The sequence below is a fragment of the Delphinus delphis genome, chromosome 14 (genome assembly GCF_949987515.2).
Source record: "Delphinus delphis chromosome 14, mDelDel1.2, whole genome shotgun sequence".
Lineage (NCBI taxonomy): Eukaryota > Metazoa > Chordata > Mammalia > Artiodactyla > Delphinidae > Delphinus > Delphinus delphis.
Genome location: NC_082696.1, coordinates 7,706,325 through 7,728,849, shown reverse-complemented (window position 1 = coordinate 7,728,849; position 22,525 = coordinate 7,706,325). Strand labels below are relative to the sequence as shown.

At 43.5% G+C, this 22,525-nt stretch overlaps 1 protein-coding gene across 1 annotated transcript in view; it reads right to left on the bottom strand.

Annotated features, from left to right (window-relative positions):
- Positions 1-22,525, bottom strand: part of LOC132437210 (solute carrier family 22 member 2) — a 31,095-nt gene that overhangs the window by 6,122 nt on the left and 2,448 nt on the right. Inside the window, exons 2-10 of the mRNA XM_060030473.1 lie at positions 22,350-22,453; positions 16,259-16,413; positions 14,149-14,317; positions 12,214-12,328; positions 10,573-10,679; positions 8,416-8,630; positions 7,671-7,779; positions 6,314-6,426; positions 2,799-2,898 (exon numbers count right to left, since the gene is read on the bottom strand). Of these exons, the coding sequence (XP_059886456.1) occupies positions 2,799-2,898; positions 6,314-6,426; positions 7,671-7,779; positions 8,416-8,630; positions 10,573-10,679; positions 12,214-12,328; positions 14,149-14,317; positions 16,259-16,413; positions 22,350-22,453 (1,187 nt within the window). The remainder of the gene's footprint in view (positions 1-2,798; positions 2,899-6,313; positions 6,427-7,670; positions 7,780-8,415; positions 8,631-10,572; positions 10,680-12,213; positions 12,329-14,148; positions 14,318-16,258; positions 16,414-22,349; positions 22,454-22,525) is intronic.

The following is a 22,525-nucleotide window of genomic DNA, read 5'->3' as shown; positions in this document are numbered from 1 at the left end:
CTCGAGGGGAGGCGCTCACGTGCATGACAAGCTGCACTGAGATGGGGTCTATGGGGCCTGGTTGATCACGGTCAAGGATCTCAAACTCAAATGTCTACACTCGCCAGGTGGAAAACAGAAGTGTCCTAGGCACAGGATGTAGGGAATGCGGGTCTGTGGCCGACTCCAGCGAGCATGCGCTCCTACGAGCTGAGCTGTCACCACTCAGCTCCTGCAAATTGTCAACGGGAGGAAATGCCTGTTCAGTGTTACCCTATCCTCTGATTTTTAAAAAACAGATCCTGGAAATTCGGCTTATGTGGATTTCCCACTTTAAAAAATATGGGGGCCAAGCGAAGCTCTTGAGACCCTTGTATCCTGTGGGCTGCCAGTGCATGACATCTGGCTGGATTCAAAGCCTCTTCCAAGTTCTAGGGAAAGCCTCAGACCACTGTGATTCTTCTGCTGTGACCTTTCCCAAGTGCTTAATATGCGAAATGTGAAGGGTTTGTAGCATGGATACAATTCAGTTCAGTTCATGGTGCCAAAAATGGAATATGGTTAAAATAAACAGTAATATCTAAGCATATCGCATAAACAAATTCATGGGGAATGTGTCATATGTGATTCTCTTTATTTAGATTTTTTAAGGTTACTTTTTAAATAGATTCATATGTATTCAGAAAGTACAAAAAGTTAATACACTGAAAAGTCTCCCTCCAACTGATATCCCATAGCCTCCCAATTCCAGAGACAATCAATGTTATGCATATTCTTCCAGAGATACAAGTAAATTGTATATATATGTTTTCTGCTCTTTGTACACAAATGATAGACTCTATACTTTTCTATGTTTTACTTTTTCTTCATTAATAATACCCGTAGGAGAATTTCCTTATCAGTGTATATCAAGCTGCCTCATTCTTCTTGATGACTAGGGAGTATTTTATTGAACAACGTACCATAATTTATCTAACTGGTCTCCCAATCGATGGGCATTGAAAGTTCCCAATCTTTCATCACATAAAAAATATTGCTTGAATGAATAATCCTGTACATACACCATTTTGCACATGTAAATTCCTAGAAGCGTGGAATTGCTAGGTAAAAAGATAAGCACATTTGTAATTTTGATACTATTGTTATTATATTGCCCATCATAGAGGTTTTAAATCTGACTCCTACTCGCGATGTAGGATACTGCCTATTTCCCCACATCCTTTCCCAACATTGTACAGCTGACCCTTGAACAGCACAAGTTTGAACTGCACGGGTCCGCTTATGTGGTCCACTTTCAATAAATATATTGGAAAATTTTTTGGTATTTTGTGATGATTTGAAAAAGCTCTCAGATGAACCATGTAACCTAGAAATATTGAAAAAATTAAGACAAAGTTAAGCATGTCATGAATGCATAAAGTATATGTAGACATTAGTCTATCCTTACATAGGCATAAGGTGAGTGATATTTAATATAAAATTAAAGTGTTCATTTTCTGTGTTATAATTTTGGTTTCAAAGAATTACATTATCGTACAATACGCCTTTCTCGCTCGTATTGGAGAAACTGTGTATCAGCCTATCATCGCAGGTAAGTGGTGTTTAAAAAAATGTAACAATGTTTCCAATAATGTATTATGAATATGACTGTAATACTGTATGACGTAAACATTTTATATCAATTCATTCATTAGTGCATGGGCTAGGCTGCCATGAAGCAATTGTATTATCAATTACACTAGGCGACCATAAAGCAATCATATTGCTGCTTCTTCATTTTCAATGCTTGGGTCACTACATCTGTTAATAAATATGGACTTCTTTTTTACATTATCTTTTCATTTTTGATGTCTAGTGTTAGTAATACGTATAACATCTACAGTGTTTTGTATCATATAAGACAATGTTAATGCAGGTACTGACAATTTGTCTATAAACTGGTGATATAAGCTTACAGTATCGATAAATACAGTCTAGTACTGTAAATGTATTTTCTCTTCCTTTTGATTTTCTTCATAATATTTTCTTCTCTCTAGCTTACTTTATTGTAAGAATACAGTATGGAATACATATAACATACAAAATACGTGTTGATCACCTATTTATGTTATCCATAAGCTTCTGGTCAACAGCACGTTATTAGCAGTTAAGGTTTGGGGGAGTTGAAAGTTTCATGTGGATTTTGACTGCACAGGGCGTTGGCACCCCTCACCCCTGCATTGTTCAAGGGTCACCTGTATGCCGCCAAGCAGTCTGATATTTAACAATCTCAGTGGCTATTACTGCGGTGTTACTTTGCACTTCTCTTATTATGAAAGAGATTTGGCATAGGTTAATATATGTTGGAACTGTTTTTTTTCTTTCTGTCACTAAATTGTCTGTTCAAGTCCTTTGCCCATTTTTTCTGTTGAGGGGCTGCTCTTATGGATTTGTTAGACCTCTTTATATATTCGGAAAATTAGCCCTTTATGAAGGAGTGAATATTTTCTCTAAGTTTGCTAATTTTTTGAAGTTTATGGTAGTTCTTCAACATAGAATTTTAAATTTTTATGAAGGCAAACTTTTTGTAATGGGTCCTGGATATTTGTGGTCAAATTTTAAAGACCTTCCCCACTATGAAAGGCTAAAGGTATCTCCCATAGTGTCTTCATTCTTTTAGTGTTTCCTTTTTGGTGCATTCTGGTCTTTGATTTCATTTGAATTGATCTCACTGTATATGGTGTGAGGTATAGATCCAACCTCATCTTTCTTTACAAGTGGCTCCAGAGTTTTCCCAAAGCGTGTATCGAATAGTTCATTTAGGAATCCCAGCTCCCTACCTCTGCATGTTTTCAGCTTCCTCAATGGTCTCAGGCAAAGTCTTCCCTTTGGTCTCTGGGAGCAATAACACCAGTCCTCCAGCAACCAGGCCAACGACAGCTGAAAACCAACAGACGCAAATCACATTCAGAACTGAACCATGCTGGCTCTATAATTAAAGCTCTCCTTATTTCTTTAAAAAAAGTGTGTGTGTTTTTGTGCTGATTTCCTATACTTAACAGATTCCTTTGCTATCTCTGACTGCCCTATTCCCCATCATAAATATTTTGCCCATTCCAAACTCTGCTGGATTACAATTCCTTATAGGGAAATGAAATACTTAACATTTTGAGTCAAGGTTATTCTAGGCTAGAGGAAATTGCCATGATATTAAGATACTTTGGAGTCAGAAAATAACTCTGAAAAAGAACCAACGCTAAGAAAAGAAAGAATATAGCTCTGCCAATATAAAGCGCTCGGTAACGAAAACGAGTCAGAAACTTGAATCATTACTAGCAAATAAAAGCAATGAATCCCGCATTATTTCATAACAGCATTAAATAGTATAGCCAGGCCTTTTATTGGATTTTTATTTATTTACTTTTGCTTTTTATTTTTTTTAATTGAAGTATAGTTGATGTACAATGTTGTGTTAGTTTCAGGTGTACAGCAAAGTGATTCATATATATATATATATATATATATATATATATATATATATAGTCATTTTCAGATAGCTAGGCCTTTCTGTTCTGATTCAGGTATTGGATAAATTTCTCTTATTCCTTTTTTCCTTTGTCTCCAGCTGTAATTTTTTGCAGATGTTGGTGTTTTTGTTTCTCTAAATTCCCATTAAGATTTTAGGATTTACGGTTACATCTTTATATGTTTTTCCATCATTGAATGCAGGAAGTAGGATGTGGGTTCTTCACTAGCTGGGGGGTTTCAAAAAATGCCTGTTGGACTCCACTTTTTGCACACTTAAAACTGGCAGAAATACGGGCCTCCAGTGTGTAGTGGTTCAGGGCACCGGCTGTAGCTCTGAGCACCTGGGTCTAGTACTGACACCCTGAGTACTGGTCTCAGAGCCCTGGGAAGTTCTATGATCCCCCTGATACTCCAGACTCCCCGACAGAAAGTGGGGTGGTATCTCCACCACAAAGGCTTGTTTAGAGGCTGAAATGAATTCATATTTGTTAAGTGCTTAGAAGAGTGCCTGGCACATGGCATGAACTAGATAGTTAACCTCTCAAGATCTCCCCAAACCTCGAGAGATTCACTTGGTTGTAACTCATGCAAACAAGAGACATATTCAGCTGGCTTCGATTCTCTGAAGTGAGTGAACTGTGAAGAATATATTAGATAATCAAATTGTCATCCATTTAGTACTTTATATTTGCAGAGATAGGCCTAATTAACTAGGATATCACTTAGCAATTTTTCCAGTGCTCTTTCAACCAGGATTTTCCAATGTGTTTATTTGTTGGTTTTCAGGCTTCTAGATGACCATTTCTGGCTATTTCAAGAGCACAATTGGCACACCATTATTGTGTGAAAAGAGAAAGAAAATGTGTAAAACTGTTAGTTTTGCTTCCTGCTAGCTATTAAAGGTTGGTGAGAGAAGGAAACTACCAGCAAAATAAAATTGAGGATTGTCTTTGAGTTTACTTCAATGTTGAAATGCAGTTAAAATCCTTTATCTTTAGACGGAAAGGCAAGGTCCGAGGGAGGGTCTGGGTATGGGGGGATCCTCTGGGTCTGGACTTAGCAATTTTTTGGTTAAATGGTACTAAGAGAAACAAAATAGATACTAATGAAGTATCTATTTTCTACCCAGAAATGTCCCGCTGACCCATGCATCACTCACTGCCCACCTAAGGGAGTGGGCAAGATTGGGATGGAAGGAAGGATCCAGAGCGTGTGAGGGAGCTTCCCCAAGATGGAAAGGGGGCTCTGGGGTCAGGTCCCTTGGCCAGAGCTGGGCGAGGAAAGAATCTGGGGCATGTGCCTCCGAGCAGGGCCAGCCACGCTGGTCATCTCAGGATAAAGAGCTCGTGTTCTATCAACCTGGGCCATCCTGTTATTAAGTTGGAACGCAGAGACATTCACTGGGTCTCTTTCAAGGGTGAGTTCTAGCAAAGGTTTGGAGCTTTTCCTGGCAGATCTATGGCAGTAGAAAATTTCCCCTTCACAAATCCCTTGAGAAGAAGGGAATGAGCAGAGACACTTGTGTGTGACAACGCATGGCACTAAGAGGAGAACCGTCCGCTATCCCCCTGCTGTGCACCCGAGCTGGGCTTTCCCTTCCTCCCCCCAGATTAAGTCTTGTATGCCCCTGGGGAAAAGTGTTACACTTCTGCCAAATTAAAAGAAAGACTCAGGGACTTCCCTGGTGGTGCAGTGGTTAAGAATCCCCCTGCCAATGCAGGGGACACGGGTTCGAGCCCTGGTCCAGGAAGATCCCACATGCCGCGGAGCAACTAAGCCTGTGCGCCACAACTACTGAGCCTGCGCTCTAGAGCCCGCGAGCCACAGCTACTGAGCCCACGTGCCACAACTACTGAAGCCCGCACACCTAGAGCCCATGCTCCGCAACGAGAGAAGCCACCGCAATGAGAAGCCCGCGCACCGCAACGAAGAGTAGCCCCCGCTCGCCGCAACTAGAGAAAGACTGCCTGCAGCAACGAAGACCCAACGCAGCCAAAATTAAGTAAATAAATAAATAAAGACTCAGAATGCGTCTGAAAGAAGATTGAAATGTGTCCACCAAGACCTTGGGGCTAACACTGACAAGGTGAGTGTTAACGTGTATGGCTCTGGAGCTGTGTCTGCGTGGACGCACAGAAGGAGAGGACCTGTCCCTCCGTCTACCGCGGTGGGGAAAGACGATGGGAAGGCCCAGGATTCCCAGCCCCTTTCACGGTCTGCAGACTCGCGTTCAGCATGTGCTGATAACTAGGTTTTTCTCTTCCCTTCTTTCCTGTGGGCTGGTCAGGGAGAGGCAGGCTCAGGGTCAGAGGGAAGAGCTGTGCCCATGCTCCTTAAATCTAATTGCCGAGGAATCTGAGGACCGGGGTGCCCAGCACGCACACAGGTGTTCCTGTTATTCTAACGCATTTTCTTGGTCTTTGTTTCCCCTGGGTTTTGAAATTGCCCTTTGCAAAATTTTAACTGCCTTTTTTGAAATAACGAAGTAAAAGCATTTGTATTTTTCTACATCTGGGCATAGAGGAGGCGGAAAGAGTGAGCTCTTGGACAAAGGGGTGGAAACCAGTGAGGAGAGAAGGGTCTTCTTCAGGGGAAACTCCACCTCACTCTCCCTTGACTATGGGCGTAAGTCCTCGTGGGCTCCCAGACTTGAGTGCTGGCAGCTGCTAATACTATTAGTAATACTAGTATTACTACACTACTGGTAGTACCAATGACTAGTCATACTTAGTAGTCACTTGCAAACATAGCACTTGTTTCGAGGTAGAAACATGGAGGTCTCTTAAAAATAAGTTTTCATTCAAAGACACCTCTGAGGATTTCTTACCGAAAACCACCAGTGGAAGCTCATGCCAGATGCTGGTGAGCCGGTAGACCAGGAACGGCGTGATGATGCCCCCGATGTCACACATGGAAGAGCAGACGAGGACCCCAAGGTTCCTGAAACACAGGACACGGATGCATCCTTTGACTTATCAGAGGACAGTGGTTATCTCCCACCCCCACCCTCCAGATAAATACTTCCCCACATCATCAAAATGTGTGTGTGAACTGAAAGTGTACATGTTATTGTCAATGCACATAAATGATACATGGTACATAATTCCATTCATATTCTGTTGCACTTGTTTTTTTTTTGTTTGTTTGTTTTTTGCAGTACGCGGGCCTCTCACTGTTGTGGCATCTCCCGGCTCCGGTCGCGCAGGCTCAGTGGCCATGGCTCACGGGCGCAGCCGCTCCGCGGCATGTGGGATCTTCCCGGACCGGGGCACGAACCCGTGTCCCCTGCATCGGCAGGCGGACTCTCAACCGCTGCGCCACCAGGGAAGCCCATGTTGTACTTGTTTTATATGAACTTTCTTGAAGATTTTTAACTAGTGTTGGGGACAATTTTCATGTTTTAATTTCATCACTGTCTCCCCTGCTCTGTTCTATGGTCCTGCTTGGGCTACTCTCCCTCCTGTTGACGTTTGGTCATCCGTCTCTGGCAATTCAATAGCTTCTGTTCTCATCACATGGTTTCTGGGTTTTGCCCTATCCTGTAAGTGTGAGGTGTGACCTGCATACTGCCTTGAAATGGCGTCAACCTCTCTTACCCTGCATTTTGAAAGGTAAGCTGCCTCCCTAGAGATGATCATACTAAGTAAGTCAGAAAGAGGAAGATAAATACCATATGACATCACTTATACGTGGAATCTAAACTACGACACAAATCAACTTATCTACAAAACAGAAAAAGACTCGCAGACATAGAGAACAGACTTGTAGTTGCCAAGGGGGAGGGGGTGGCAGGAGAGGGCTGGATTGGGAGTTTGGGATTAGCAGATGCAAGCTAGTATATATAGGATGGAGAAACAACAAGGTCCTACTGTATAGCACAGGGACACAGGGAACTAGATTCAATATCCTATGATAAACCATAAAGGAAAAGAATATGAAAAAGAATGTGTGTATGTATGTGTATATATCTATATCTATATCTATATCTATATCTATATCTATATATAAAATGACTGAATCACTTTGTTGTACAGCAGAAGTTAACATAACATTGTAAATCAACTGTGCTTCAATAAAATAAATTGAAGAAAAAAGTACGGTGTCCTCTGCCGGCACCTGTGGTCGTTCTCACCAGTAAACAAATGTCCCAGCTGCTTTCTTCATGCTGAAGGAAATGGGCTCACCTGATGCATGTGGGGTACAGTTCCGCATTGACCAGGCAGACCATTTCATAGGCCATTGTAATCCCCATTCTACCCAAGCATACGACGGTAACTCTTAGCCAGCGTAGATCTGAAGGGGAAAGCACACCGCTGACACATGCTGCGCTCACTCCCTGGTCTCCCAACAGTGCCCCAGGGGCGTTTGCAAGGAGAAAGTGCCCCCTCCAGAATGAGACAAGAATGCGCAATCGGTTCTTCTATAGACTCAGGACAATTCAGCAAAAGTCCCCATGTCTGTTTGTTTTAGCCTCAGACACAATTCTGATGCTCTCTTCACTTTAGATCCCAGTCATTAATGACAACACAATTATACCAGCTTCCAAAGTTGCACCAACTTTAGTCTATAGAAGTCACCCAAAAGAAATAGCATACACCCCCCCAAAATAGCATTTTTCTCTCTGTGGTCTTCTAACCCCTGCTCTGGGCCAGCTCGATGGCCTGTGGCATGGGTCCTCCTAGCCTCTCTTGTTATATTACATCGAAGAACCACTGGGTGTTATTATATTACATCAGGCAACCACTGGGTGCCACTGTTCTTAAAGGCAGAGTTGCCACAAGAGTTCACTCAGGAAGGTCCCAGATATTTTGTTCATTCTTTCCAAATTGACTTGGATGTTAAATGACAGGGTCTTTCTCTCAAAGGGCTGTAATACCCCCTCTTCTCAGGGCCTTGGAAGACAAGACCCCAGCTTGGCCTGACACTTACCCTCAGGGATAAAAACCGAGGCCAAACAGGCTGCCCCTGCCACCATATTTGATGCCGCCCATGGATGACGGCGACCCACGCGGTCAATCGTGACGAGGATGATAAGGGCGGCCGGGAATTCGACCAGGGCAGAGTAGAGGAAGTCCAGGTAGATGTTGCTCCCGGCGAGGCCCATGTACATGATGAGACCCTGGTAGAGGACAGAGCTCGTGAACCTGAGCAAAGAGGAGAGCTCAGGTCAAGCCGGGCGCCAGGAGCAGGTCCCTGAAAGGTTGATCGTAGGTCACCTGTTTTTGTCCTCTTATTATTGCTTTTCCCTCTCTTCCATTGCTTTAACACCATCTGACCCACTGCGGGGGCTGGCTGTGACCCCAGAACCAGGAAAGGGGGAGAATTAGGCTAACATTCCTTGACCAAATTGAAAGGCAAGAAGAAATGTCTTACTAGAGTGATTTATTTAGTAAACTGTATCGAGCTCTTAGTGGTTGTTAATTATTTTTTTCTCTTTGTGGCCTTCTAATGCAGTCGAAATCGCAGGGATTGACTACTTAATCCAAATATTAGGAACCCAGGAGACCAAATGGGTACCAAATTCCCAAATGGGTACAGGCCCACTTTGGATGATACATCTTCTGACGTGATACAGCAACATTTTGATCTAGTTTTGTTGGCTAAAAATGTTCGTTGTCTGTAATGGAAAATATGAGGATGATTAGCAAGAATCACAATTACTCAGAAAAAGAAAGGATAATGCAGCCAAATTTCCCTGATGCGTTTTACATGCAATACTGTGAAGGTTGCTAGATTAATTCCTGATGAGCTTAGCTTTTGTCAGTGACCGTGACGCTTCCTTTAGCTGATGTGAGTCGTCCCAGCGATGCCGCCCGGTGGAGGGAAGCCTGCTGCAGCAAAGGAGGCTGTTGCAGGGCCCACGGCACAGGGCTCTGGGGCAGCCTGCAGGCGGTGAGGACGCTCAGGCTTGCTAGTGGATTGTGGAGCCAGTGGATTATTCCTGTGGTTTATTCGTTTTTTTTTTTTTTTAATTTTTGAACTTTGTTTTATTTTTTTATACAGCAGGTTCTTATGAGTTATCCATTTTATACATATTAGTGCATATATGTCAATCCCAATCTCCCAATTCATCACACCACCACCACCCCCTGCCACTTTCCCCCCTTGATATCCATACATTTGTCCTCTACATCTGTGTCTCTATTTCTGCCCTGCAAACCGGTTCATCTGTTCCTGTGGTTTATTCTTTTTCGGGAAGTTTACTCATTTATTTTCTCCAGGTAGAAAAGAAAAATAAAAGGTCTTGTACAATCAGGAGAGATGTACACTCATCATCAATTAATCTATACCACAAGGACCTACTGTATAGCACAGGGAACTGTACTCAATATTTTGTAATAACCTATAAGGGAAGAGAATCTGAAGAAGAATATATACATGTACATATATACACATATATATATCTGAATTGCTGTGCTGTACACCTGAAACTAACACGATATTGTAAATCAATTATACTTCAATTGAAAAAAATTAATCTATACCAATAGTTCTCAGTTTGGCTATATATTAGAATCACCTGGAGGATTTTGAAAGTATTGGTTCCTGGGCCCTTCCCTCGACCAATTAAATCCATATCCTTGTCGGGGAGGGGTCTGGCCTTGGCATTTTACTATCTCCCAGGTGATTCTTAAGGGAAAGCCAAGGTTGAGAATGTAGTGATCTATGCGTTGGGACTGTAAGCCGATTTCAACATCTGCCTGAGAAAAATGATTTCAGGAAAACCACCTATAAATGAGACTACTTGCAAACCACTGTTGATGCTAACTAGACCCAGGCTGTGTTTTTTTTTTTGCGGTACGCGGGCCTCTCACTGCTGTGGCCTCTCCCGTTGCGGAGCACAGGCTCCGGACGCGCAGGCTCAGCGGCCATGGCTCACGGGCCCAGCCGCCCCGCGGCATGTGGGATCTTCCCGGACCGGGGCACGAACCCGCGTCCCCTGCATCGGCAGGCGGACTCTCAACCACTGCGCCACCAGGGAAGCCCCCAGGCTATGTTTTGAAGGTACTCTTGGTCCCTCCCTTTATGTGGATGATTCAGATTAAAAGAATTTGGAGGGATTTTAAAGTGAAAAATAATCTTTACCAGTTGTACATCAAGATCAAAGTGTGTTTCCTTATCTGAGGGGTTCTGACCAAGTCGAGAAATGAAGGATTCAACTTCTCGCCAACTTCCTCATCAGATCCGAGGCTCTAAGAATAGAAGAAATAGGAACAGCTTTGTATATTTCATGATGGCGTCCCAGGGTCATCCAGGGAACATAATGCCTTACACTTGCTGAGTGCTTTTAACGTGCCCAGGACTAGCTAAGCCCTCCACGCACATTAGCTTGTTTAATCATTACAACTACCCTACAAGTTAGGTCTACGTTTTTCACCCCATTTCACAGAAGAGGAAGCTGGGCTACAGAGAAGTGAGGTAACTCAGGCACGTATATAAAGGGATACTGCTGGCAAAGTGGGTGGAGTAAAATCAAGGCCCAGCCCAGTGGCCCTGAGGGCTGAGGGCATTGACACGCCCTCTCTGCACACCTGGACTGGTGTGTGGCCCAAAGGTCAGGAGAGTGATCTGGGACCCTGGCACTCAGTCTAACAATGGAATCACCAGGAGCTCGTTAGAATGAAAGATCTCAGGCCCCAGCCCAGACAGATGGAACCTGAATCTGCATGTTCACAAGGTCCCCAGGCGATCCCGTGCACAGAATTGAGAAGCCCTACTCTAGGTGACACAGTAGGTGGTGGAGGGGACATTTCATCTCCAGGGTTCAGGAAGCAGAACCTTGTGAGACCCACTCCCCTCTGTCTCCTTCCTGGAGCAACACGTGATGTTGTGTGAAAGACCCAGGAAGGAGGGGAAGAAGTCTCCAGGAGACCAGCAGTGACCAGACTTACCACCCTCACGTGAACTCTGACCTTGAGCGAGACAGTGACCCACATGTGCCTTATTCCCTGGCCAGTTTCTGAGAGGATCTGAAATCCAAGAATCAGGGCTATGCCTGTCATTCTTGGGAAAAAATACATATTCCAAACACCCAGAAACCAGAGAGGAAATGAAGAAAAAAGAGCTCTGAGCTCCCACATCCTCACTCTAAATGCCACGTCAATCTCAAATTCTTACAGGTCACTCATCTTAGAGCCTCATCAGAAATGACTTACTCTTATTTCAGTATAAATTCCTAATAAGCTTGATATTCTCTTTTCCAAGCCTTGTCAGATGGAAAGATTTAAATTAAACGTGATGAGGTCCGCTAAAGGCGAAACACTAAATGCAGAGAAAATGAACACTTCAGTCATTTGTTCTATTCAGGAAGGCAGGGGTTGCTTAAAATATTTTGGGGTAACTTCTATCCAACATTTGAAAAATTCTAAGAAATTATTTGTGTTTGAAGAATCTTCCCTCTGGGGAAAACCTCCCTCCCTGAGGATGTTGATGGACACACAGGCAAACAAGACTTCGAGTACCGGGGCCTAAGGGGCAACATGGTCGAGAGATGAACAAGATAGAAGCGCCTCATTTGACTTTTAAAAGGCTTTTGGCTTCCTTTAGTTTTGTTTTCCATCTGTTTAAAATATTCTACCAGGGAACCACAAATCTTAGTACAACAGAAATGTCCTGTTGCACGTGGTGGGTGGGCCGCTTCCGCCACTCCCCATTGAGACCATGAACGGTTTTCCCAAATCTTCCTTTTCACTGTTCCCTCATTTGATACTTCAGCTGCTGGCTCACCTGAAGAGAGGTAGGCAGAGATTTTCCATTTTTCTTTGCTATGTGCTTAATGATTTTCATGGCTTTAGCGTCTTTGTTCTGGGAGATCAACCACCTAGGAGACTCAGGTACACACCTAGGGCACAGAAAAAGTGTCATCAATGCTGTTAAGTGGAGGGAAAATCTTACTGAACACCCACCCCCAGGGGTCACAGCAGATTTCTGTGAGGGATCGTACACAGTGAGGTTTGGTTGGATCTACAAAGGAAATAAAACTGTGCAGGGGCTACACAGCCAAGGGAACCATCCACAAAATGAAAAAGCAGCCTACTGAACGGGAGAGAATATTTGCAAACCATGTATCTGATAGAGGGTTAATATCCAAAATATATAAAGAACTCATGCAATCCAATAGCAGAAAACCAAGCAATTCAATTTAAAAATGGGCAGAGTATCTGAATAGACATTTTTCCAAAGAAGACATACAGATGGCCAACAAACACATGAAAAGATGCTCAACATCACTAATCATCAGGGAAAAGCAAATCAAAACTACAAGATATCACCTCACACCTGTCAGAATGGCTGTTATCAAAAAGACAAGAAATAAGTGTTGGCAAGGATGTAGAGAAAAGGGAATCCTCGTGCACTATTGGTGGGAATGTAAATGGGTGTGGCCACTACGGAGAACAGTATGGAGGTTCCCTAAAAAAATTAGAACTACTGTATGATCCAGAAATCCCACTTCTGAATATTTATCTGAAGAAAACAAAACACCCCAAATACCTATTTTCTACTCTTCTGTGGAGCTTGTAGAATTGTAAGAAAATTAAATTTGACTCTATTGAGTGAAAGTGGCAAGAAGTGCTTCAGAAAGAGTCAGAACGTGGATAATAAGTGGGCTTTCTGTGTCATGCTAAAGCACTAGGTCTTTATTCTGAAGGGGATCAAACTACTGAAAGATGTTTAAGCAGGAGAGTAACGGGGTGGGCCTGGAGTTTTACAATGCGGCGTGAAACATGGATTAGAGGATGGGAAAGCTGATGCCAAAGAGACCAGTTATGAGTCTACCCAGAAATCCAGGCAAGACATAATGGATTCCTAATGAGAACAGGGGAAAAGAGGGATGGTTTCAGAGACATAAAGGGGGTAGAAAGGATATAGGGATGAAACTAAGGATCACTCTCAGAGTTTTAACGGCTTTTGGAGGAGAAATAGGCTTCCTGGGAAGGGTTGAGATGTTTAATTCTTAGACAAGACAGCTATGGGAAGAACAGGTAGATATGTCCAGGAGCTAAATAGGTGGGTTTTTTCATAGGAGAGAGATGTGGTTGATAATCTAGCATCCCTCTTGCTTTATCTCAGGTAAGCTTGCATTAGGAGTTTCTGATAGTTTCTTCTGTTTTTACTGTGTTCCATGTTTCCCTTGGGCAGGGGTGACAAACATATTTCACTTGCCCTGGTAACTCTGGTTGATTGGTATGGTCTCTCTGGGGTTCCATGTTGGCCTTATCTGGGATAAAGACTGCTGTGATTGATTGGGGATGTCTGCTTTGGGCATGGTATTGGAAGTGGTGACAGAAGTGCCATACTTCCCCTTCTCTATCCTGAAGTTTCTTCTGAGGAGGGGCAGAATCAGAACAATAGTATTGTCAGTCTCTTTAAAGGGTATCATGGCTACTGGAAGCTACTTTAAACACCACAAAAATAAAGTGAAAAATGTGAGATCCAAGTCATAAAACTCTTAAGTTCAAAGTGAAAGAACATCTGATTTCCAGAGGGGAAGACAGATTAAAGCTTATGATTTTTATCCCTGAAACACGGACCTGGGTTTCCTGTGAAACAGAAGAGTGAAGGATATCTTAGATTCGAAGGATGGCGTGCATTGGGGAAGACAGTCTTTTTAGCTAAATGAAATATTTCAGTCTATCTCCTCTTGGTTCCACAGGGACTTACCAGTAATAGAGCAAGAAGCAGAAGTTGGGCAGAGTCACTGTGAACTGCAGCCACCTCCAGTGCGGAAGTACGTATGCCACCCCAGCAAGCACCAGGAGCCCAACCGTGAAGGCCACTTGGTAAAGAATCCCCACTGTTCTCCGGTAGCTCAGCCCAACAAATTCTGTAACTGCAGAGACAACCCAAAGGGTCAACGCAAGTCAGTACAACAGGGAGTTGGCTGTCTAACTATGGGGAAACTAGAATGCCAACACAAAAAGTAGTCCAAGTTCTAGAATTTTCTATACAGCTCTCTGAAAACTTTTAAATGTTCTTTGGGACCTATTTTATTATAATTACTGCTGTTGTGTTAATTAATGTAAAATCTTATAATCCCATATTACATGGGGTAAACATTGACTTTAGAGCAGAGATGATTTTCACGTAAATGAATAGCTCAATATAACTTGCCCTCTTACATGAGTTAAACATTTTCTTGGCAATCCTGTTAATGTGTTTAAATGGCTTGGAAACCTGGTGGTGGGGTTCCAAGCTGACTGGAGTCAGCTAGTACTGGCTTACAAGAACTGATTTTTAAATTTTCAGGAATTTTGCAAGCTGGTTTTTAACCCATTGGTATCTTAAAAGCAGTCATGGTGGGAGTATTTACAACTTAGAAATTGGAAAACACTATGAATCAGGCTTTTTATTTTCCAGGAGCTGGTATATGAGCATAACATGGCACATGGTATAGTAAACAGCCTTATCCGATCCCATGACTACAGCATGGCAGGAGTATGAAGTCTGGGATACACGGATTTACAAAATAGTCATTTTTATATTACAGACATTCTAGAATTGAGATTCTAGATATTCCATGAACCACAGAGTTTTGCTTTAAATGTTTGGTAATCATGTGAAAGACTTCAACTATTTGTAAACCAAATAGAAGTGCACTCGAAAATTATTTCTATAAATCACTGTGAATTATCTGAAAGCATTTTAAAAAAGACAGACAAAATGATGTACATGCTTAATAAATAGAAATGTCTGTCTTTCAAAGTGGTTGGGGTCATGGATGAGGTCTTGGGGTAGCAGGTGAATGACAGGTGCACCTTGGGGTAGCAGGGTGAATGACAGGTGCACCTTAAGGACATCCAGAGGGACTGGAGAAGAAATTAATGGGAGGATGAAACTTAAATTCAAATTTCTCCATGTCACGTGTATGAGAAACCAAATTTCTCATCGAATAACTGCGTACATTAACTCCTTTGTTGCCCAGACATAGATCAGGTGACGACCATGACAGGCACCTGAGAGTGTTAGGCACCATCTCCTCTTCATCTCATAGAATCCCCCAAATTAACTTTACTGGGTCAAATTTTAAGCACACATATTCTAGTTCTCCTGTGTGAAATGAAAGGTTGATTAATATTCTTTTAATTTCAGTGTCCATTTCCCTTGGTGTGGTTGCTATTTGAATGTAGCAGAAGGGCAAGCAAGGATGGAGTGAATTCCCAAGATCTAATTATGGTGATAATTCTCCTTAATATTAATTTACAGATGCTCTGCTGTTATAATTCAAATATTCTCTTATAATCCATGGAACTTAAGCATAACCCTGGTTCCTAATGAGTAGGATGTAAATGATATTCCTGGTCCTACAAATGGCTCGCTGAGGAACCGGGATTGACCACAGTACTTCTATCCTTGGTTTCCTTGCATATACATCGAGCATAACCGTGGTTTGCTAGAATGGATGTACCCCAATTAATAAAGCCCCTTATAAATCTAATATATTCTCATCAATGAATTTTCTCTCTGTAAAGCCTGGTGGGCTAGATTTCCTCTCTATGGTACACCCCAGGGCACAGAAAACAAAAATTCCTGAAGAGTTATATAAGAGTTTGGATGGCATGATGTTTACTCTCATTCCTGCTTCATTGTTTTCTTTCTAGGAGGAATGCAGAATGAGTTTACTGAAAAGATTTCAGAAATTCTTTTGATACAGAAAAAGAATCTTTCAACATTGTCTTGAAGCTGAGTCCATTTTCCTGGGCAGCTACCCTCACGTGACTGACTATGTTTTGCCAGCAGTGTCCCCCACAGCTAGAATCACAAGCGTTCTTACTCAGGATGTACCCTATTAACCAGCCTGCCTTGCTGACCAGTCCTTGGATCAAGCGAAAAATTAGCATCCATGTATAGTTTGGGGAAATAGCCATGAGAACTCCAGATGAAGCATTTATGAGGATTGTAATCAAGAGGCAGAGCTTACGGCCAAACCTGCAAGGAGAAAACAAAGAGAGGGAATGGAATTAGATTAGATTCATGAGGGTTGTAGAAAATTCACGGAAGTTATGGAACTCTAAACTAAAGTGGAGGTTATCTCTGAATGATGGACATTCAGGAGGTACAGACGGATACCCACCAAGAGAATCCCTGGCTTCAGGTCAGTTCCATCAGGACTTTGCACCAGGACACTATGTATAAACTTGAAGCCCAGTGAGGCCCATTCACCCTGGGCTGGAGCACCTCTCAGCCCCCCCACTGTGGAGGGTACGTGGGGAGGGGGTGATTCTTCAGGCCACCTAGCGCTGAATGCCCCAAGGGCCCGTCTAGGGCTTCTGTCTTCACATGAGCTGGGCCTTTGCACCAACAGTCTCAACTAGCTGCCCACTGAGGAGCTTTTGCTTTAGAAAAAACAAAATTCCGTGTTCAATGTATTTCCCCATCCATTTTCAACACTGCCTTTGGACTTCATGGTATTTGTGTGTCTCCATGGCAACGGTCTTTTGTGTGGCGCTGTCATCATCTCACCTGTTGCCATCCCATAGGCCTTTGCCATGGAGTACCTTAGCAGGATTGCTCCCGCACATTTTATTTGAGACTTGGGTCCCATCGGTTTAGGGACCTGGGGAGTGTCTCAGTGCACAGAGTAGACGGAATCGTGGGAACCTGGGTTTAACCTCGGCCTTACCGCTGACTGGGATGTCGGGCGAGTTATGCGGCCTTTCTGTTTCTTCATCTGGAGAAGAGCTATCTGACCCAGCCTGACCAGGGGATTCAGTGCGGTATTACACCTAAAGAGCTTCGCACCCAGCCCTCCTCCCTCCCTCCCTCCCTCCCTCCCTTTGCGAAGCTGCCTCTCAGAAAGCTGACTTGAAGTTCAGTCTCTTTTTTTCCACATTTCTTCATGTCCTCTTGGTTTTGTTCTAAAAGACGCCCTAACTAGCTGTTAGTGGATATTTTAAAAATTCTTCATGCAAAGCGATGTTTTCTTTCATTTTTGTTTGTTTATCCACTTCAAACTGCAGGTCAGTAGCGCTGCCACGTCATTAGCAGTGCACGTTTGATGCGGCTGGACATTTGTTAATTGCCGCTCTTCCTTTAGGCAATTTGTGCTCTAGTGACCATTTCAATGCTAACTGACCACTTGAAAAGAATCCCCAACATTGTTAACAATTACTTGGGATTATTAATGCTCTAAATCTGAAATTTAAAGATCAAGCAGTCTCATTAGTAATTAATGGAAACTGCTAAACTTCTTAAAACCCTGTTTTGACCACATCATTGTAAAATTCTCAGTCAGTGGTTCCCCACTGTAAACATGTACCCCCTGGACTTTTATCCACAGCCTTCCAAAGTCATATCAGCACAATGTTTTAGCCTTTCTTCCTGAACCTCTCCCTTTACCCTCAAAGAATTTATAAGTATGTGCTGGAGTGATAATTCTTCAACTTCCAAAGTTGACTCAGTCAAATCCCAAAGCACCATAATCATGTTCCAGTATATGGACAAAATCCCATGGTGGATGAGAGGGAACATTCACCATCTGAAACTCAGTGCGTGGAAGCCTTCAGAGAATCAAATCTACCAATGCAGAGCAGCTTCTCTAGGGGACATGTTCACATAAAGACACAGTGCTATTAAAACAATAAGGCAGGGACTTCCCTGGTGGCGCAGTCGTTAAGAATTCGCTTGCCAATGCAGGGGACACGGGTTCGAACCCTGGTCCGGGAAGATCCCACATGTGAGGAGCAACTAAGCCCGTGCATCACAACTACTGAGCCTGTGCTCTAGAGCCCGCAAGCCACAACTACTGAGCCCGTGTGCCACAACTACTGAAGCCCCACACCTACAGCCCGTGCTCCGCAACGAGAGAAGCCACCGCAATGAGAAGCCCGTGCACCACAACGAAGAGGAGCCCCTGCTCGCCGCAACTAGAGAAAGCCTGTGCGCAGCAACAAAGACCCAACACAGCCAAAAATAAATAAATAAATAAATTAAATTAAATTAAATTAAAAACACACTGAGGCAGGGCTGGAAGAAATTTTGGAGATTTGGGAGAGTGGTTCGAGAACCTTCCCCCCCTTCCTACCCTCCCACAACAGAACCACTTAAGTGGTTAAATGAAAGACGAAGAGCAAATAAAAGAGAATGGGGTGAACTCCAGGACTGCTGGCTTCAGAAGTCCTTTAGTTACCTGCTACTGAGACTGAGGTCTGGGGCTCTCAGCATCACCGTCGAGTGGTTAGAAATGCAGACTCTCAGGCCCACTCCAGACCCACTGGATCAGAATCATAATTCTAACAAAACCCCCAGGTGGTTACTATGGACGTTACCATTTGGGAAGCACTGCTTTCATTTCACTGAGCCTCCGTTTCCTCATCTGCAAACGGGATAATCCACTCTCCTTTCAAAGGCTGTTATGATCCTAAGTGAAATGTAACACACAGGGATGCCCAGTAAAATGACTGGCGCATAGTAGGTAGGGGAGAGCTAGTTTTGAAAGATTCCACAGAGTTGAGTAAGTTTGACTGCGACCCGCTGGGACTTTGATTCTGCCTTGATCTCGTTCCGCTGTGAAATCTGGGCAGTGCAGTTCTGGCTCCTGCGAGCTGATTGATAGACTTTCAGAAAACTTGTGAGCTGACTGTTAAACACAGCCATTATTAAAAATGAAAGCACACACTTACAATAAAGTAAATTATGTTAAAAGCACGTGTAATAAATATGCAAAACTTATCTCTTCCTAATTATTTTACTGTGTTTGACCATTGTCTATGCTCAGGAAGTTTTTTATGTCTACCTGTTGTAGTTGTATGGTGGAAATACCATAGAATGGCGCATCTTTCTAGCCAACTCTGTGTTCAGTGACCTCACTTTGGTAGCTTGAAATGGACCACCGTGGGAGCCTTGACAACACGGAGATCAACAAACCCTGCAAACTGAGGCTTTTTCCTTCAGAGAGTCAGTTGTTAAACATTTACAAGCCTGACACTAAATTACTGACCATTAGAGTAAAAAAACCTTGAATTGGTGAGAGATTACTGTTTTGGAGTCAGGTGATTCTGAAAATCATTCTTTAGGAGGTTTGAATGATGAAACAAATTAGACATCTTACAAAAGGTTTACTTTCAAAATCTCTAGCATATATCCCCCATCTCTCCCTCCTTCTACTTGCAGAGATGACCTTCTGAAAGTTGACTTGGTGTAAGGCTTGGTATTCTTATTATAACCTGCTCATAATGTGCTCCTGGCTTTCTTCTAAAAGACACCTTCATCAGCTATTAGGTCATATTGCTACAGGAGAGAACCAGGTCTGACTACATGTTGGATCTGTTTCTTCTACTTTAACCTTTGCTTTCTGCTGTTTTTGTCCACTAAAAGGATCCTGTCTATACATAATGGCCTGCCTCAGGGAACCCTGCCCCTCTGCCTGAATGTTAAACCAAAGTGCCTTTGTTCAGGGAAACATCCGGACCCTGTCCACCTGCCGATGGCTGCAAGGAAGAGGAAATGAACACATCCCCTCCCTGAGGCTGGCCATTCCAGGGGACATTTGCAAAACTTATGGTGTTTTTACTTTACTTCCCCATCTCCTCCCCCTCTCTGTTCTATAAAAGAAACTGGCATCCAAACCCCGATAAGATGGTTATTCTGGGGACCCTCGCCCGCCATCTTCTCGGTCTGCTGGCTTTCCGAATGAAGTCGTGTTCCTTGTCTCAACGCTTCGTGTCCGATTTATTGGCCTGTCAAGCGGCAAACAGAGTGAGCTTGGGCTCAGTAACAATATATTTTAAATTCCTCCTAGCTGACAATCTGTTTTATTTAGTGTTGGTTTAATCTGTAGCAGCAGATGGGTTTCCATGAGATTCTTGTTCCATTCTATAAAACCTGACAATTATTCAGTAATAGGCATTAAACGTGCAATAGATAGTGTCCTTTCTGGAGCCGTAGGGTGGTTGTCTTATTACGCACCCTTACCTGCATACACAAACCGAAGAGAAGCGGGCAGCAACCAACCAGACTTCAGACAGTTTAAGAAAAAGAAATAGAGGGATGTACACAGCTTTGGGGGGAAGAATAATGAGTAGTCAACTTTACATGGGAGATTTCAACAATAGGAACAAAATAATGAGGTCATCTAAGAAGGTGGATAATTGACCGGGGATTTTAAGTCAGGAAGAGGATGATAACCGGTCTCCTACTCTGAGCGGGATGGGAATAATCAACTCATTCATTTAACCAGCTGTGAAGCTCAGTCCCCTGTTCGCTCACTTCTGTGCTGGCGAGTTGAGTGTTAGAATCTGCTCCTTACGTTGGAAGAGCCAGTGGAGAGGGAACCGGGAGCCAGGGGTCCAGACCGCCACACGCAGGGGGCAGGGCGGACTCCCGACCACCCTCGTCAGGCCACCTCTCAAGACTTCAGGGGTCATTTCCAAACCACCGTCCTTATTGCCAGTTCTGTGGCAATAAAGGTAAAAGCGAACGGCCTTCCTCTGCACCTCACAAGCCTCTTTGCCACACAGCGTCCCGGAAGGAGCCTTTGAAGGGAGGCTGAGTAGACAGTTACAGAAGTGATGTGACGCACGGGGCCGCCTCGTGACCCAGCGCCTTCACTGTCACCTTCCCTCCCTCCTGCTGCCACAGGGGGCCCCGGCTGTGACAGTTCAGACGCCCCTGAGGGTGTGATTGAGTCAGCCATCCTTATTAATCTTTAACGCACTTGCAAGTTTTAATCCAGACTGTAGTATCATCAGAGAAAATGTTCTGTCTATATCTCAGATTAAGCTCACGGCCTTTGGTTTACCTGTATCAAAGATATAGCTGGGGAAGGAACAAGCATAGCATGTATTTACTTTACCACTTATTTCAGAATTAAATACATATAGTTATAGCGTATAATACAAACTATAGAAGATTGTATATTTATTATAGAGTTATATGGCACTATCTCGCTAGGTGACTAATGGTTAAAGAGGAGGAAACTGTCCCAAATGTTGCACACGGTGCCTGAAACATGGGAAATACTCAATAGACAGCCAATATTAGGAATATTAAATAATTAGCACTGATGGCCAAATTACCTAAGGTGCTTATCAAGTATAAAGCCAACTTTTCTGTTCCTTTCCCTTTGGGGGACTCCTAACAATGTCTAATGGATCATCAACAGAGTAAAGAGGCACCTTATGAGGAACTTCCAGCACAGTGAACCTGGGATTACAAAATAGTGGATAAATAAAAGACATAGGAACAGGTCGATTAGTATGAGTCACTGAAAACTAGCTCCCGGAGACGCAGACCCATGTACGAGGACCACCTGCTGTACATTCCATGTGGAGGGGTCTCTCCTAATCTCTCTCCAGGGACGTGACAGTATGGAAGTGGATAGTTACCTCTGCCAGTGTGGAGACCCTGTTTCCCTTTCACCAAATTATATCTTAGATTCCATACATATAATTACATCTGGCCCCAGGGCCCCAGTTCAGGAATCCTGCAACGCCACAGGCTCAGGTAAGAACAGAAGGGAGAGTCTACCTGGTTCCAGCACAGGAGAGGCAAGCGGAGGACGGGACAGAGCTCAGAGGCCCTGAAGACGCATGACCAGGTGGATGGCATGAGGTCAAAGAAAGAATTGGGATTACAAAAGGGATCAAATCCTCTATCACTCTCCCTTCTAACTCTAAGCTTCTGGATAGCCCACAAGGAAACACTGCTGCCCAGTGTTGAAACATCCCTCTATGACCCAAGAGAATTAGAAAATAAAGACATTGGTCATGCTTATCAAAGCTGTAAAGGAAATCTAAGACCGTCACAACAATTCAGGAAAGTGTGGCCTGTGTGCTCTGGGAATGGAGGGTATTCAAGCAGGGGCAGGTGAACCCAAGCGTTCTCCTTGGACTGCTTACATGCCACCACTTTTGTGCTGTACCTACCTGTCTGCTATGTAGCCGATACCCACAGAACCGATAAAAAATCCTACATTCACAGCCGACTGAAACAGGTCCAGCATCCAGGAGTTGGTACACACTAGGTTAAACTGCGAGGGGCCAGGGGTGTCCCGGGTTGGGAGGGAAAGAAAACAAAATTCTGTTAGACACAGCTCAACCCA